Source organism: Hypomesus nipponensis, chromosome 15 (assembly GCF_054491055.1).
Source record: "Hypomesus nipponensis isolate SF chromosome 15, ASM5449105v1, whole genome shotgun sequence".
Lineage (NCBI taxonomy): Eukaryota > Metazoa > Chordata > Actinopteri > Osmeriformes > Osmeridae > Hypomesus > Hypomesus nipponensis.
The window spans coordinates 12,605,351-12,618,418 of NC_140375.1; the positions used below are offsets into that span (position 1 = coordinate 12,605,351).

At 41.2% G+C, this 13,068-nt stretch overlaps 2 protein-coding genes across 3 annotated transcripts; both read left to right on the forward strand.

Annotated features, from left to right (window-relative positions):
• The first annotated feature begins 3,230 nt into the window (after positions 1–3,230).
• Positions 3,231–9,444, forward strand: spartb (spartin b). Of its 2 annotated transcripts, none has more exons than XM_084673472.1 (8): positions 3,231–3,379; positions 3,770–4,599; positions 5,623–5,820; positions 7,000–7,135; positions 7,310–7,504; positions 7,763–7,921; positions 8,041–8,131; positions 8,795–9,444. In XM_084673472.1, the coding sequence occupies exons 2-8, from the start codon at positions 3,775–3,777 to the stop codon at positions 8,997–8,999; spliced, it is 1,809 nt and encodes a 602-aa protein (XP_084529598.1). In that variant the 5' UTR covers positions 3,231–3,379; positions 3,770–3,774; the 3' UTR covers positions 9,000–9,444. The 2 variants fall into 2 exon arrangements, with proteins under 2 accessions (XP_084529598.1, XP_084529600.1); XM_084673474.1 differs by lacking the exon at positions 8,795–9,444 and adding an exon at positions 8,311–8,601.
• A 389-nt stretch (positions 9,445–9,833) lies between these two features.
• Positions 9,834–12,727, forward strand: LOC146257576 (uncharacterized). Its single transcript, XM_084674919.1, has 8 exons — positions 9,834–9,930; positions 10,322–10,400; positions 10,478–10,588; positions 10,866–11,010; positions 11,197–11,258; positions 11,342–11,418; positions 11,512–12,334; positions 12,550–12,727. The coding sequence occupies exons 2-7, from the start codon at positions 10,342–10,344 to the stop codon at positions 12,315–12,317; spliced, it is 1,260 nt and encodes a 419-aa protein (XP_084531045.1). The 5' UTR covers positions 9,834–9,930; positions 10,322–10,341; the 3' UTR covers positions 12,318–12,334; positions 12,550–12,727.
• Positions 12,728–13,068: the final 341 nt, after the last annotated feature.

Genomic DNA, 13,068 nt, shown 5'->3' on the forward strand with positions numbered 1-13,068 from the left:
TTTTTAATACTTAGAAAGTCATGGAGTGTGCAAAGCTTGTCTGCCTTGGGAGTGCTAGTTTCCTTTACTGACCAAACAAGGTAAAAAAAAAGATCCTGTGTTTTTAGCCAGAAATTTTGATTTTAGTGTGTTAAATGCCTTATTTGGACTACTACAACTACAACTACAGTAGCTGACAATGACATGGATGCGATGCTGCCGGTTTGTTTCACAAACTTACAGTACTACAGTTGGTGAGATAATCATATTGATGTCTCTATTCAATCTCTTTTGTCAGCAAATTCCTTGAGCTTCAGATCATCAAGATGAATGTGTCTCCCAATTTTTCACTTGCACTTTGAAATGTGAAAAGTATGATGAAATATACTTTTCACATCATATACATTTTACAATTATATATATACAGTGTATATATTCAAAGTTACATTGCTGACACAAAAAGACCACAAAAAGACCAATCAATTTGAAGAGTTTCTCAAAGATATCTTTATATGTGAAAATATCTGATCAACTAAACAACTAAATTGATTAGCAAAACATTATTGTGATTAACTCTATTTTTTTAATTTTTGATTACACTGTCTACTCTCTGCTATCATGTGTCTATGAAAGCTGTTTGCAGCCAGTCTGTTAGACTGGCAAAACTAATGTCTAACACATGCCTTTTTGTAGCTGACACTGCAGCTTAGACGATTCTTAAGACGGACACTAGCGCCCTCTTCTGTATGTATATCTAAAAGCAATGGCAGAGGCATGTTTTTGAAACCATGTTTCTGATATACAACTTTACAGTTGCAATATTTACAAGCAGGTTCTGCCAGCACCATCTTCATTTACAACATGCAAACACAATAAACTAAATGTTTCATCTGTTTAAGAGGGCGTTCTTGAGGGCAAAACCTTTACCTGTCCTCATTCACCCATCATGTTTTAAAGGCACAGATAAATATGCCAGGACAATTTATGGGGGTTCTTCAGATCTGAACAACTTTCTGCAGTGCTCAACTAATCTTCACATGCCAGCAGACTGTATGTGCCAGATTATTAAATATTAAAATGTCATGTAAGATTTAGGGTTTGATTAACCCTAATGACCGACAGTTCTTTTTTGTTTACTGCAAGCAGATGGTAATAACAAGTTAGTATTTCATTGTGGCTGGTGTTGGAGAAGTTTAGAGGTTGAAAAGTGAGACCCACATTTTTGACAGTGATCATCCATCCACATTTGTTTTGATGTCCTCATGATACAGTTTACTTTAAAGGTCTCATGACAAAAACTTCCCTTTAGGAGGTTATTTAACATTAATGAGTTCCCCTAGACTGCCTTTGGTCCCCCAGTGGCTAGAACATTTCTATAGGTGTAAACCAAGCCCTGGGTTTTCTTCTCTGCCTTTGAGAAAATGAGAGCTCAAACGATCGGTTTTGAAAATCCCCCTATTGTGACGTCACAGTAGGGAAGGTTACCTCCCCTTTCTCTGCAATGCCCGCACAGAGAATTTGGCCCACCAATGAAACAATGAACTACGACCATGCAAGCGCAACATTGGTTTTTCCTCAAGACATCATGGCTTGCAAACGACCGAATTATTGGCAGTTAGCCCCGCCTCTTTCTTCCTCATAGCATTTAAAGCTACAGACACAGAAAGGGCACGTCTTGAGGAAAGCTCATTGTGGGACTGCTCGTAGTGTCTGTAATTTCGACCAAGGCTGAATTTCGGGAAAGAAACTTCAGATACTGTATTAAGGGACCACGAAGGCCTATATAAAAGCATCCTAAAACAGCATGTCATGGGATCTTAAAAGAATCTTGGTTAAAGTAGGCTACAGCAGTACTCCCCAGTGGTCCCTTTTGAGAACAGCACATAGACTGGTGAATCCATAGACTGTATATATATAGACCCTATATCATATAGATAGACGGCCTGACAGCTCTGCTCTTATTCTACCCAGACTACCAGGACCAGTAAATGGCTGATGTCTGTAGGCTTACTGTTCAGGGCAGGGCTGTATGTGTCTTGCTAAGAAATGCACCCCCTGCTCATGTTTACTAGGAAAGTGCCACATGCATGAGACACTCTGGTTACTCATACTAGTCCCCTCAATATACAGTAAGAATAATTTGATCCTGGGATATACAGAACAGACATTATATGAGGGGGGCATTTCAGGGCAGGGCTGTATTGGGCCTTGCCACGAAATGCACCCCCTGCCTAACTTTACATAAAACCATCGACATGTGCTTAAGTAGTGTCATCTTTTTGTGAAAATGTAACCCAATAAACGATAATGAACAAAAAGTACTTTTTGTCACAAGTTGTCACATTTATTTATTGTCAAGTATGGTATTGGTTATGCATAGGCCTATAACTACAACGATTCGGTTTTGTTTATCCCAGCATCAAATTTGTTGGAATTTGATGGTGAGAACATTTACTTTGATGTTAATACGTATAGGTTTTAGTACTTGTCTTTTGTAGACTACGCATGTGAACCTTTGGTCCGTTTTCAGAACAGCTGATATTCTGGATCAGAAGTGTTGTTTTCAACCTGTATGAGTAGCCTACACTCGCAGGATAACTGCATTAAAAGCGCATGCCCTTGAACCTATAAATTGGCATAAAGAAGAGGCATGTGAAATAATTTGAACCTGCTAAACAAAATGCATTTCCATTAGTAGGCTCATCATAGATGGGGTATATTTCCTCAGAATGCGATTGTCGTGGAGCAAGAATGGTATTGGTCCGCGTTCGTTAGGGTACGCATTTTGAATATCTGTGTCTGTCTGTGTTCTTCTCCTCTTCTCTTAACAAAAAATTACAGTATGAGACAGCTGTCTCCCCTTCGTTTGGTTTCGATATCAAAACGAAATCTTTCACTTTATCAGTGGTTTGTGCGCGCGCTCCCGCGAGGTGGTTCTTTTTCAAGTGGGGTGCATCTGGGGGTGCAACACCGGGATTGACCCTTTTTAAATTTCATGCATATTAACATTGGATATTTTAATGATATATTGACAGCCAAACTGGAAATGTCACCGGTTTTCATTTCAGTAAATTTGATCACCTAGTTATACCGTACAACTACCTCTTGCCACACCATTCCCACCACAGGTGAACATTTCTAGATCTGCACATGGCCACAGGAAAAACAAGATGTGTAAATGTGTCACTCAGTTTATCTACAAGCTTTATCTAAACTGACTAGGGTATTTCCCCATTGACTATGCTTTTGTTGGGCTGGCGTGTTGGAAGCACATGACAGCTGGTGACAGCCAGCCCGATCACCAGGCATTGAGACAGACGTCACAGCGTAACTCTAACCCACTAACATAGCCAGATCAGACGCCAATTATTTGTTAAGAGCTGCTTGTGTATCACAGAAGGTAAGTTAACAAGAAACCCTTGAATTGAAGAGACTGTTAGGTCAATATTATTGAATATAGTTTTATTAGTCTACAGCTATATACTTTTTCTTTTTCGCGATATTAGTCTTAATATTATGGAATAGTTATCAGCGAGCTGCTTCCGACCTTAGCTAATGCTAACTAGGTAGCGTTACTATTTGTAAACTAAGCTATACTGGTAGTAGGCTAGCTTAGTCAGTTTGTAAAGAAAACAGTAACGCTAAATCGTCAAAGCTAGCAATGTGTGAACTTAATATCGTCATTGTATGATAAGAAAGGTAGCTTGCAGTTAGTGCTAGTCAAAACCCCCAGTAGCCAGGCTAGCTAGCTATTAACGATCTGTTAACCTAACTTGAATGTTGTGTGCAGGCAGAATGGAGAAAGCCAAACAAGACGCCTACGACAAAGCCAGGCTTCAAGTGATTAAAGATGGCTACGATAGGGCGTTTGAATGCATCAACAGAGGACTGACAGAGGATGAGGCTGGACGGAAAGCAGAAGCCCTTGAATTGTACAGGCAGGGGCGGCAACACCTTCTCAGGGCTATAAGTGTGCCGTGCCTTGGGGAGGAGTGTGTCGGAAGCTCCTGGGAATCAGCACGTCAGATGCAACAGAAAATGGAGGAGACCCTGAATAACATCACTACGCGCCTTGCTGTAATAGAAACCAGCTCGGACTTTGCAGCTGCAACAGCCCCTCATGCGATTACTGAGGCATGTGCTGCAGAGTCAACCTCTGACAACCTTTACCCCAACCTGTCCACCAAAGAAAAACCAAATAGACCAGCACCACCAAAGTTGCTCTCAAACAGTCAACCACCTGGGGGCGTGGGAGCTGTCAGCAGTGGGTCACAGCCTCTGTCTCCCACCCGCCAAGCTGCAGCACCGGTGGAGCGTCCCCCAGCATACTCTGCCCAGGCGGCTGATGGCCACCTCACCATTTCCTACGGGACAGATTCAGGAGAACTGTCACTGGTGGGGGATGAGTTCTACAGTCATACGTCCAACTCCCCACCCTCTCCGCAGAGCCTTGGAGAGGAGGGAGAGGAGCTGCTTTTTCTTCCCCATGGAGTTCAAATATTCTTTGTCACACCTGAGGGTCAGGTCAGCGCTCCCTCATACCCAGGCTTCCTACGATTGGTCAGGTTCACCTCTGAACGGCCAGAGACAATGCCAAACCGACCTCCAGCCTTCCTACAGGTGAGAGATGATGAGCACTTATTTTTTGTTCTTTAACGTTTATCTTCAGCAAATATTCCCTTTGGATAGGTAGATGAATTGAGAGTTGCTCAAATCGCATTTGGGTGACCAGTGATTTTTTTGTAATTGTATCCCACTGTAGTTTGGACATCAAGCCCTTTAACCTGATTTCAACAGTTGTTTTCTTTGCTCACATATTTCTCTGTTTGAACCTTCAGAGGAATGAGAGAGGCCAGTTAATGATCCATGCATGTCCCATGTTCCCTCCCCGAGTCATCTGAGCATTGACATAAGTGTCCCTAATTCCTAGGAATGAGGCATGAGTCATCCCGGAAAGGCCCAGTGTCATGTGCTGTGAAGTTGTGACAGCCTATTGCCGGGGAGTAACCCAGATATTTGGCTGTTTCTAGACCTGTATGCTGAAGCTGATTGCGGCACAGTTTACTTTTCACCTCGTGTGTTGTCATGATAAGCCGTGATTACTTTTGCCTCTTGCCACATGAACAGAATATTTAACCATGCGCTACTCTTTGAACAGTTGTAGATAACAAAGCCCACTCAGACAGTCCCACCAAGTCAGGTGATGAGATAAGGACAATAAATATGTTATGCGGCCCTGGTGATTGAATCAATGTAGTTTGACTAATATGTGGAACCAATTTTACAATCAGCTTTATGTATTAGAAGACATGTCCCTGTGTTCTGTAACATTGGTTCTGGGGGCAAAAGTGCCAAGCAAGTAATTTCCCAAACTTGACCAGAAAGTTGCACAAGTTTTTTGAAAAGCTCTGATTTGCTACTCTTGCCTTTGAAGTAATCCTAACCCAAAACAGGAAAAACAGCAAAGTTCCTAGCTAAATCTGACCTTGTGTAACCTGCATTGCTGTTGTAATTACAGGTCACATGGACCCTTGCTAGCTTTGTCAGCTGGTCATGTAGCTTGTATGTCTAGCCTTTGTAGGGCTAACAGACATATTGTATAGAGCATACAGTGTGATGTATGGCTTCTGCTCTATCTTCCAGGTGTGTGACTGGTTGTACCCACTGATGGCCACAGACTCCCCAGTCCTGCTGTGTAACACAGGAGTGTTCATGTTCCCTGACATGATGGCTCCTGCCCATGGTTCCTACGTGGGAGTGGTGCTGTCCTCTGAGCTGCCGGTGTCCGACAGAGAGCTGTTCCAGGACCTCCTCTCCCAGATGACAGACCTCAGGGTTCAGGTAAGCAGGGTGAACTGGTTCACGCTCAACTGCCACTTCATGAAAGCCAGTTTGGTTGGAGGATGTGATGTTTTTAGACAATGAACTTGTTTAAAAGTGTATTTTATTAAGACCCACACTGGTGAGTTTAATATGAACCTAGTATTTAAAAAACATAAATAGGCTACTTCATTTTGCACTTTGCGGTTAGTAAAGCATACAGTTAGTAAAGCATGCAGTAAGTTTAACTAATTTTCAAGAACTTGGTTATTTGTTTATTCAGTCTATCCCTGCCAATAATCAATTTAAAAGAATATTCTAATATAAAAAGATTTGGTTTTGGGGTTACACTTCAGATCATTGTTAATAATGGTAGATTTGTACAAATGAGAGCTAGGCTTACAGAAAGGCCTTACTCCTAGCTTTGCGACTAACTATGATTGGTTCATAATGCTGATGCAGTTGTAGCAGGCTAAGCAATTGAGAAGAATCCAGCCTAACCTAGATTTCTTCAGCACAGGTTTCAGGCCTTTTCAGTGTTGGGTCTAAATGCATATCTACCGGTAACCACCTGCTGAATCACCTGCATGTAAACTGGCATGCCTCTTTGAATAAATCCCCACTTCAGCACTGTAGGGATTTGGGAAAGGCAGGTGAGGATAATTAATGATACCTAATGCTCTTACCGTGCAGCCAGAACACCCTCAGAGGACTGAATGAAAGACAAGTGTCAGTCGCTCCTGTAATTGAGTGTGCGAATCTACCTTAGAACTGTAATCAAACAGGTCTTTCTTGATGGATGTATTGGTCTTGTTGATAGACTGCCGGTAACCTACATTTACTATGGACTGCTTTTTGGATCCTAATAAGCAAGTACATGTAGGAACAGCTCTATATAAATATCATATATTGGCTAAAACTTTAGCGTAAGTAATTTGTGAATGAGCAGAATGTAGATGATTAATAAAAAATATTTTTAATTCAATTTTAGAATTGAATGAAAATGATCTTCGTTGTGGTATTTGGCGATACCTGACTAGATGTACAGTACCTGAAGGCACAGGTCATGAATGCAAATCTTAGGTCAAGTGTGTCATGGGGTAGTTGATGCCAAGCATGCATACTTTTTTACACACATTTTACAGAATGTATTCTAGCCTCAACATGGTGTTGGTAACCCAGTCTATCTCTGACCTGTAGGACCCAGATGAGGCAGCAGACAGAATTAACTTGAGTCAGAAGGTGCCCATTGTTCCACCTGAGGAAGCCCCTGTCACAGAGGATGAGAAGCCCCTGCCAGAGTGGAGCGAGAAGGTGGCTCACGGCATCCTCACAGGTACGACATAGGTGTTGCTGACTAACGATTTCCCCCTCTCTGTGCTGTTCTTTGTTCAGTCTTTTGTTTCAACAGTTTGAATAAAACCGTCTTGACTGAAAATGTTAACAATCACAGATATGTGATTCAGAGGAATGTCTATCAGTCTGGCTGACTGTTTTGTCTCTACTGTAGGGGCTTCCTGGCTGAGCTGGGGCCTGGTGAAGGGGGCAGAGTTCACAGGCAAAGCCATTCACAAAGGGGCATCCAAACTCCGGGAACATATCACTCCAGAGGACAGGCCTGCGCATGTCAGCCCCAATGTCACCAAAGGCCTTCATGTTGCTAAGCAAGCCACTGGTGGTGCCGTCAAAGTCAGCCAGTTTCTGGGTTAGAAAGCTATTACTTCACCCATGGTTGCACTTAGATCTTGATGTCTTACATTTACATTTAGTCATTTAGCAGACGCCCTTATCCAGAGTGACTTACAGTAAGTACAGGGACATTTCCCAGAGGCAAGTAGAGTGAAGTGCCTTGCCCAAGGACACAACGTCATTTTGCATGGCTGGGAATCGAACCTTCTGATTACTAGCTTGGGTGTGTTGCTCTCTGACTCGCTCTGAGTTGTCCTTGTATATGTTGTTGCAGTGGATGGCGTATGTATGGTGGCTGGCCATGTTGGTCGAGAGCTGGCCCCACATGTAAAGAGACATGGAAACAAACTGATCCCTGAATCCCTGAAGAAGGACAAAGAGGGGCGCTCCAACATTGATGGAGCCATGGTGGTGGCTGCCAGTGGAGTTCAAGGTACCAGACAACCCATTCATTAGAACATTGGGATAAACACATATCATACAGATGGTCCCTTTTTTTACCACCAAAGACATTTTGTAATTTGTCCGTATTCTGTTTGTTTTTACACACAGGATTTGCCACCATGTGGACTGGCTTGGAAGTAGCAGCAAAGAACATCACCACAAGTGTAGCTTCGGAGACGGTCACCACTGTGAAACATAAGTAGGTCTCTCTCTTATACCCTGCCTTCAGGTCACACTAAACATGCCAACAGTCTTTTTCGTCCACCGAGGAGATGCTAGCTTGATCAGTTTTTAACTGTCTGTCTTGCTAAAGCACTTAGCATTTCACAAGCAAAAACATACAAGCACTTACATGCCTCTTCCCTCTCTCACTTACAGATTTAGGGGTCTCCAAAACATCTTAGACCTGCCTAATGAGAATGAGAAGAAGACATGTATTTTTTCTTAAAGCCAAACTAAAATGTTAATCTCTTCAGTGACGCATAATCACTAGCATGGCCAAAGTTTAGCGTCTGGTCATTCAGACGTTGCTAAGATAATACACACAATTTCTGGCTTTGCACCCATAATTCACGGTGTAGACTTACCTTTGCTTGTAATAAATGAAAATTCCTCTTGACTTAAAGACTTTATAAACACGTTTATTAAATCCATGCGCATTATACGACATGTGGGCGTTTTTTAAATCATTCCATGACACAATACTCAATATGTTGATTGTCTTAATCAGACAGCTTGTGAGTGGCTTTTGCATGCTTTCCTCCTTCGTATCCTTGCTGTTCACTCACCCAAAGCCACCCTGGTTCTCTCAGCCTTCCCTTTAGTCTCCTTTTCTCACAGAATCTTGCTGAATTTTAACTAGGTATGGGGCAGCAGCCGGACAGGCCACTGACCACGCCGTCAACTCAGCTATCAATGTGGGCGTCACTGCCTTCAACATCGACAACCTGGGGCTCAAAGCGATGGTGAAAAAGACTGGCAAGCAGACAGCCAAAGCCATCCTGGAAGACTACCAACTTCAGGACAGATCAAATAATGAGAAGCAAGTGGAGAAACGAGACAAATAGTCTCAGAATTATACTTAAATTACTGCCTTAAGACTGTATTCTTATACAAATAACTATATTCAAATATTTTATTTATAAGTTTTTTTATTTAATGTTGACTACTAAATATATATACATCTTGTTAAGAGTTTGGTATTAACTGTTGAGCACTTTAATCTTTATATTGAATGGTATAATTCTAGATGGACATGTACAGTATGTAGATACCGGTAGGCTGGATAATGTATTTTGTGCAATGTTTCTGAGAGGACACTGTGAATTAGGGCTAGGATTAGGCTTGGAAATAGGTAGGATTCTGGCCTAACCCTAGAACAGGGTAGGACATTTTAGATGAATGTCTTGTTAACCAACTGTACCACCTTTTCTAACATTCTATGCAAAGATTTACTAAATAAAAATTAGAATGGTGTATTTAATAAATAAATAAACATATTTAGTGACATTACATTATTGAAATATGAAAAATTTGTTCAAACTGATATTTGATTGATATTCAGTGTTTGTATTTATTTATAAGCATTTTTTTGCGTTATAAACCATCAGTATTTATGCCATTGTTGTCCTTTGGTCTATAGACCAATGAACTAGTTCATGAACAATGACAAAATGACTGCGTCTTGGTTATGTAAGATATAATTAAGACACGTTGGTATAGCCTACTTGAAGACTTGTGTTTTGACAAAAATGAAACTGAGAAGATAATTAACAGAAATCAGCAGAACAGAATCGTGTGGTTACCAAAAGTGTACATCTTATCAGTTTATACATAGTCGACAATGCGCTTGCTAGATTTCATTGGACGTTGCCTCACGACACAGGTGTTCAAAATTGTCGATTGATGATATGCTGACGGCATTTTGTCATGTTGGGGTTGGTTAGAAAAGCGTTTACCACGCGTAACAAACTCCACTTAAAAGCATATTGGACTGAGGTAAGTACTGACACTTTCACGTGTTTTTCTAATTGGGATGCCTTAATGATTGAATGCAATTCAATTAACTACGCCCGGGTAGCCTTCGACTTCGGATTACATCACAGACACACACCAAAATGGGTGTGCTGTAAAATATAGTAAACATTTTGGAATTCCAGTGTAGGCTATATCAATGTATTGACTTTGTTAGTCCTGTAGTCGACAGAAACAGCTGGTCTCCACTTCGTCAAGGGTTGACTTGTAGAGACCGAGTATTTGTTTATTTTGTGGCATTTATGGAATGAACACGTAAACCCTAAGCCTAAAATGGCTTCAGAGATTTCAAATGTGTCTTGATTGGCAGACGTGCCCTAATGAAACACCTTACAAACAAATCTGTTTTCTACAGGATGATTTCATAATATAAAGATGGAACCAAACACATTTAAACTGTCCGACCTTCAAGCCACACCAGGATCATCTGCACAGTATGCTCATGAGTTATGAAATCAACTTATAAGTGGGCTCAACATTTATTTTAATGACAAAGTCTGTGTTTTTACAGGGGTACTCTGAAGTGTGTCGGTGGGGCTAATGTCTCTCACCCTGAACCACCAGTACAGAGTGAGAGTAAGATTCAGGCTGGCCTTCGCTCTCGCATGGAACAGAAAAGAAGGTGTCTTTGAAATCTAATTAATTGTAGGGACAGACAAGGAATTTGATTTGGCAGGAAGGTGCATACATTAAACACATATAGGAATCTAAATATGAGGTCTAACTATACTAAGGGTAGCCTACATAAACTAGCGATACTAAGTGGATTTAGAATTTAAATAAAATGTAAAGTATAAAGTATTCTTGTATTCCATCCGTCCACCATCCATTCTTGTATTCTCGGCTGTCTAGTCAGTTATCATATTACAATGAAGACATTTTTGTCGTTGATATCTCAGGTTACAAATCCGAATTTGTTGTCAGCGCTTGCATGACCTTTTGCCTTTTGTCAATGGTCGGTTGGACACAGCATCTACTCTTGAGCTGACTGCCAAATACATGAGCTACCTCAAGCAGACTCTCTCCAAGGACATGTTGTCGAAGGTACTGTGTGTTTGTTTCTATAAAAACAGTAGCTTGGGACGATCTGCTGTGGTGTTATGCTTTAATGCACTCCTGGTATATCTCACACTCAAACTCATTGTTTGAGTTCAGATAATGCGATTGATACTGTATATTGTCTTAGAACTCCAGTTATACTGTACCATAACACCCTCTTTTTGTGTACAGGTGGATAAATCCATAGAAGAGAATAGGAAAGGTACATGGAATAAAAAAGCACCTAAATCACGGTAACCAATATAAACAGCCTTTTCCTCACAGATTAAATGAGAGATTGGGAGTAAATGGCATCATGCAGATTTGTCATCCACAGCAAAACTTGCAGGCTCAGGAGGAGCCTAACCCGAAGCCCAAAGAGAGAAAAGCCTGTCGCCAAAAAGCATTCTGATGGTACAAGATGATACATTTTTCATAACATAAACATTCAGATCTCTATTTAATAATAGTAATCATTATAATTAAAATAATGTTGCAACTTTTTAGAGCCGTACATGTACAGACACATTCAGCCAAGGAACTCTGAAGCTCATCAGACAAATATCACAGTTACTCATCGTCTGATGAGGGATATGGAGACTTCTCAGTTTGTAACGCCAACTGGAATCCTTGCCAGGCCAGTACTGTTGGATGAGTCTACTGTTCCACGTGGACAAATGCTACCAGTATGCCAAAATCTATGTACTGCTCCATCATTTAAGTCAATGGAAAATAATTATAAGATGTCCCCTCCAGCATTTTTACACCCCACAGCTGGCCTGGTTACATCAATAATGGAGAGTCAAATGTTCCAACCTGAAATGAAGCAAAGTCATGCTGTGTGTAGTGATGTCCCAAGCGGCATGCTCCACTCAAGCCCTGTCCCATCAAGGATCTTTAACCATGTCCCGATGACCCCGGATCAATCATGGTTTGTGAATTGGACGTCCCCCAATTTGCTAGCTGGGAACCAGACTCTTCAAGCATCATCCCTTAGCTTGAATGAAACTTGTCCGCAAGCAGATGGACTCAACCAGCACCATGGCCCACCACCACTTTTTGAGGATGGAACACCATACATCTTAAACTCAGCAGCCTCCCCATGGCCAGACCACCCTGCAAAAGATGACTACTGTGATCCCCCACCTTCTCTATCAAGCTCATGCTTGGCCATGAGTACTTTGTCCAGTAACCCAATGACATACAGTCCACAGTCTTTTGCCACATACATTTGGTTTGATCCAACAAAGTTGGATATAATGGACACTCCAGTCAAAACTGATGTTGCCCCCAACATAGTTTTTTCTCCTTAGAATTCCACAGGTGGCAGGTGAGTTCTGCTAAATCAAGTATCTACGTTCATGCTCCTTATAATCACTGCAAGTAATGATACTCCAGCTGTACATTCTCTACTTTCATCTTTCATTTAATGCCTCGGGGGGCTACACTAGCACAGAAAGTCCATATAACAGTGTCTCACATGAATGTATTGTTATGCAGTTGTAGTGGACTTTAAGTGATTCTGTTGTGTACTGGCCAATTTAGAATGAATGCTGTTCCATCTAATGACTCAGGGGCATGACGGAATGAAGAGTCTGATCTGTATTGTACCACAAAACAAGAGGAGAAACTTCAGACAAATTAGCCTATGTGGAAATGCTATCTCTCAATGTCATGCTGCTTTACTTTTGTTCTTTCAGTTGTACTTGTCTCTTTTCCTTGTTATATTCCATGTACAGCACAAAGACAATTGTACCGGCTTTATTGATTTTGAGTAAACGGTTGTTTGCCTATTATAACTATGGGTATGCATTAGATACTTCCTCTTCCATTTGATTGAGTAGGTTATATGGTAATCTTGTGAGCTGCTTTATTTTTGACATGAAGAAGCACAAGTGGGAATAAATGACTGTTATCTGTATCTGGGAATCTGTCTCTGTAATAAATCGGCTTTATACATTTCTAATGCTTTGATGGCCATCTTGGTGCTATCGTGCTCATAACTGTTTACAATGAAGAAAAACGCAGTACGTAAGCATGCTCTTGTAACGTATGGTTTTAGAA

What these genes read in the sequence shown, in the direction of transcription:
- spartb (XM_084673472.1), top strand. Translation starts at nt 3,775, where the DNA reads ATGGAGAAAGCCAAACAAGACGCCTACGACAAAGCCAGGCTTCAAGTG. An exon ending in GGCTCACGGCATCCTCACAG is followed by an intron (nt 7,136 to 7,309) that starts GTACGACATAGG and finishes TCTCTACTGTAG; the next exon opens with GGGCTTCCTGGCTGAGCTGG. An exon ending in GGCTGCCAGTGGAGTTCAAG is followed by an intron (nt 7,922 to 8,040) that starts GTACCAGACAAC and finishes TTTTACACACAG; the next exon opens with GATTTGCCACCATGTGGACT.
- LOC146257576 (XM_084674919.1), top strand. Translation starts at nt 10,342, where the DNA reads ATGGAACCAAACACATTTAAACTGTCCGACCTTCAAGCCACACCAGGA. An exon ending in CGCATGGAACAGAAAAGAAG is followed by an intron (nt 10,589 to 10,865) that starts GTGTCTTTGAAA and finishes TTGATATCTCAG; the next exon opens with GTTACAAATCCGAATTTGTT. An exon ending in CGCCAAAAAGCATTCTGATG is followed by an intron (nt 11,419 to 11,511) that starts GTACAAGATGAT and finishes GCAACTTTTTAG; the next exon opens with AGCCGTACATGTACAGACAC.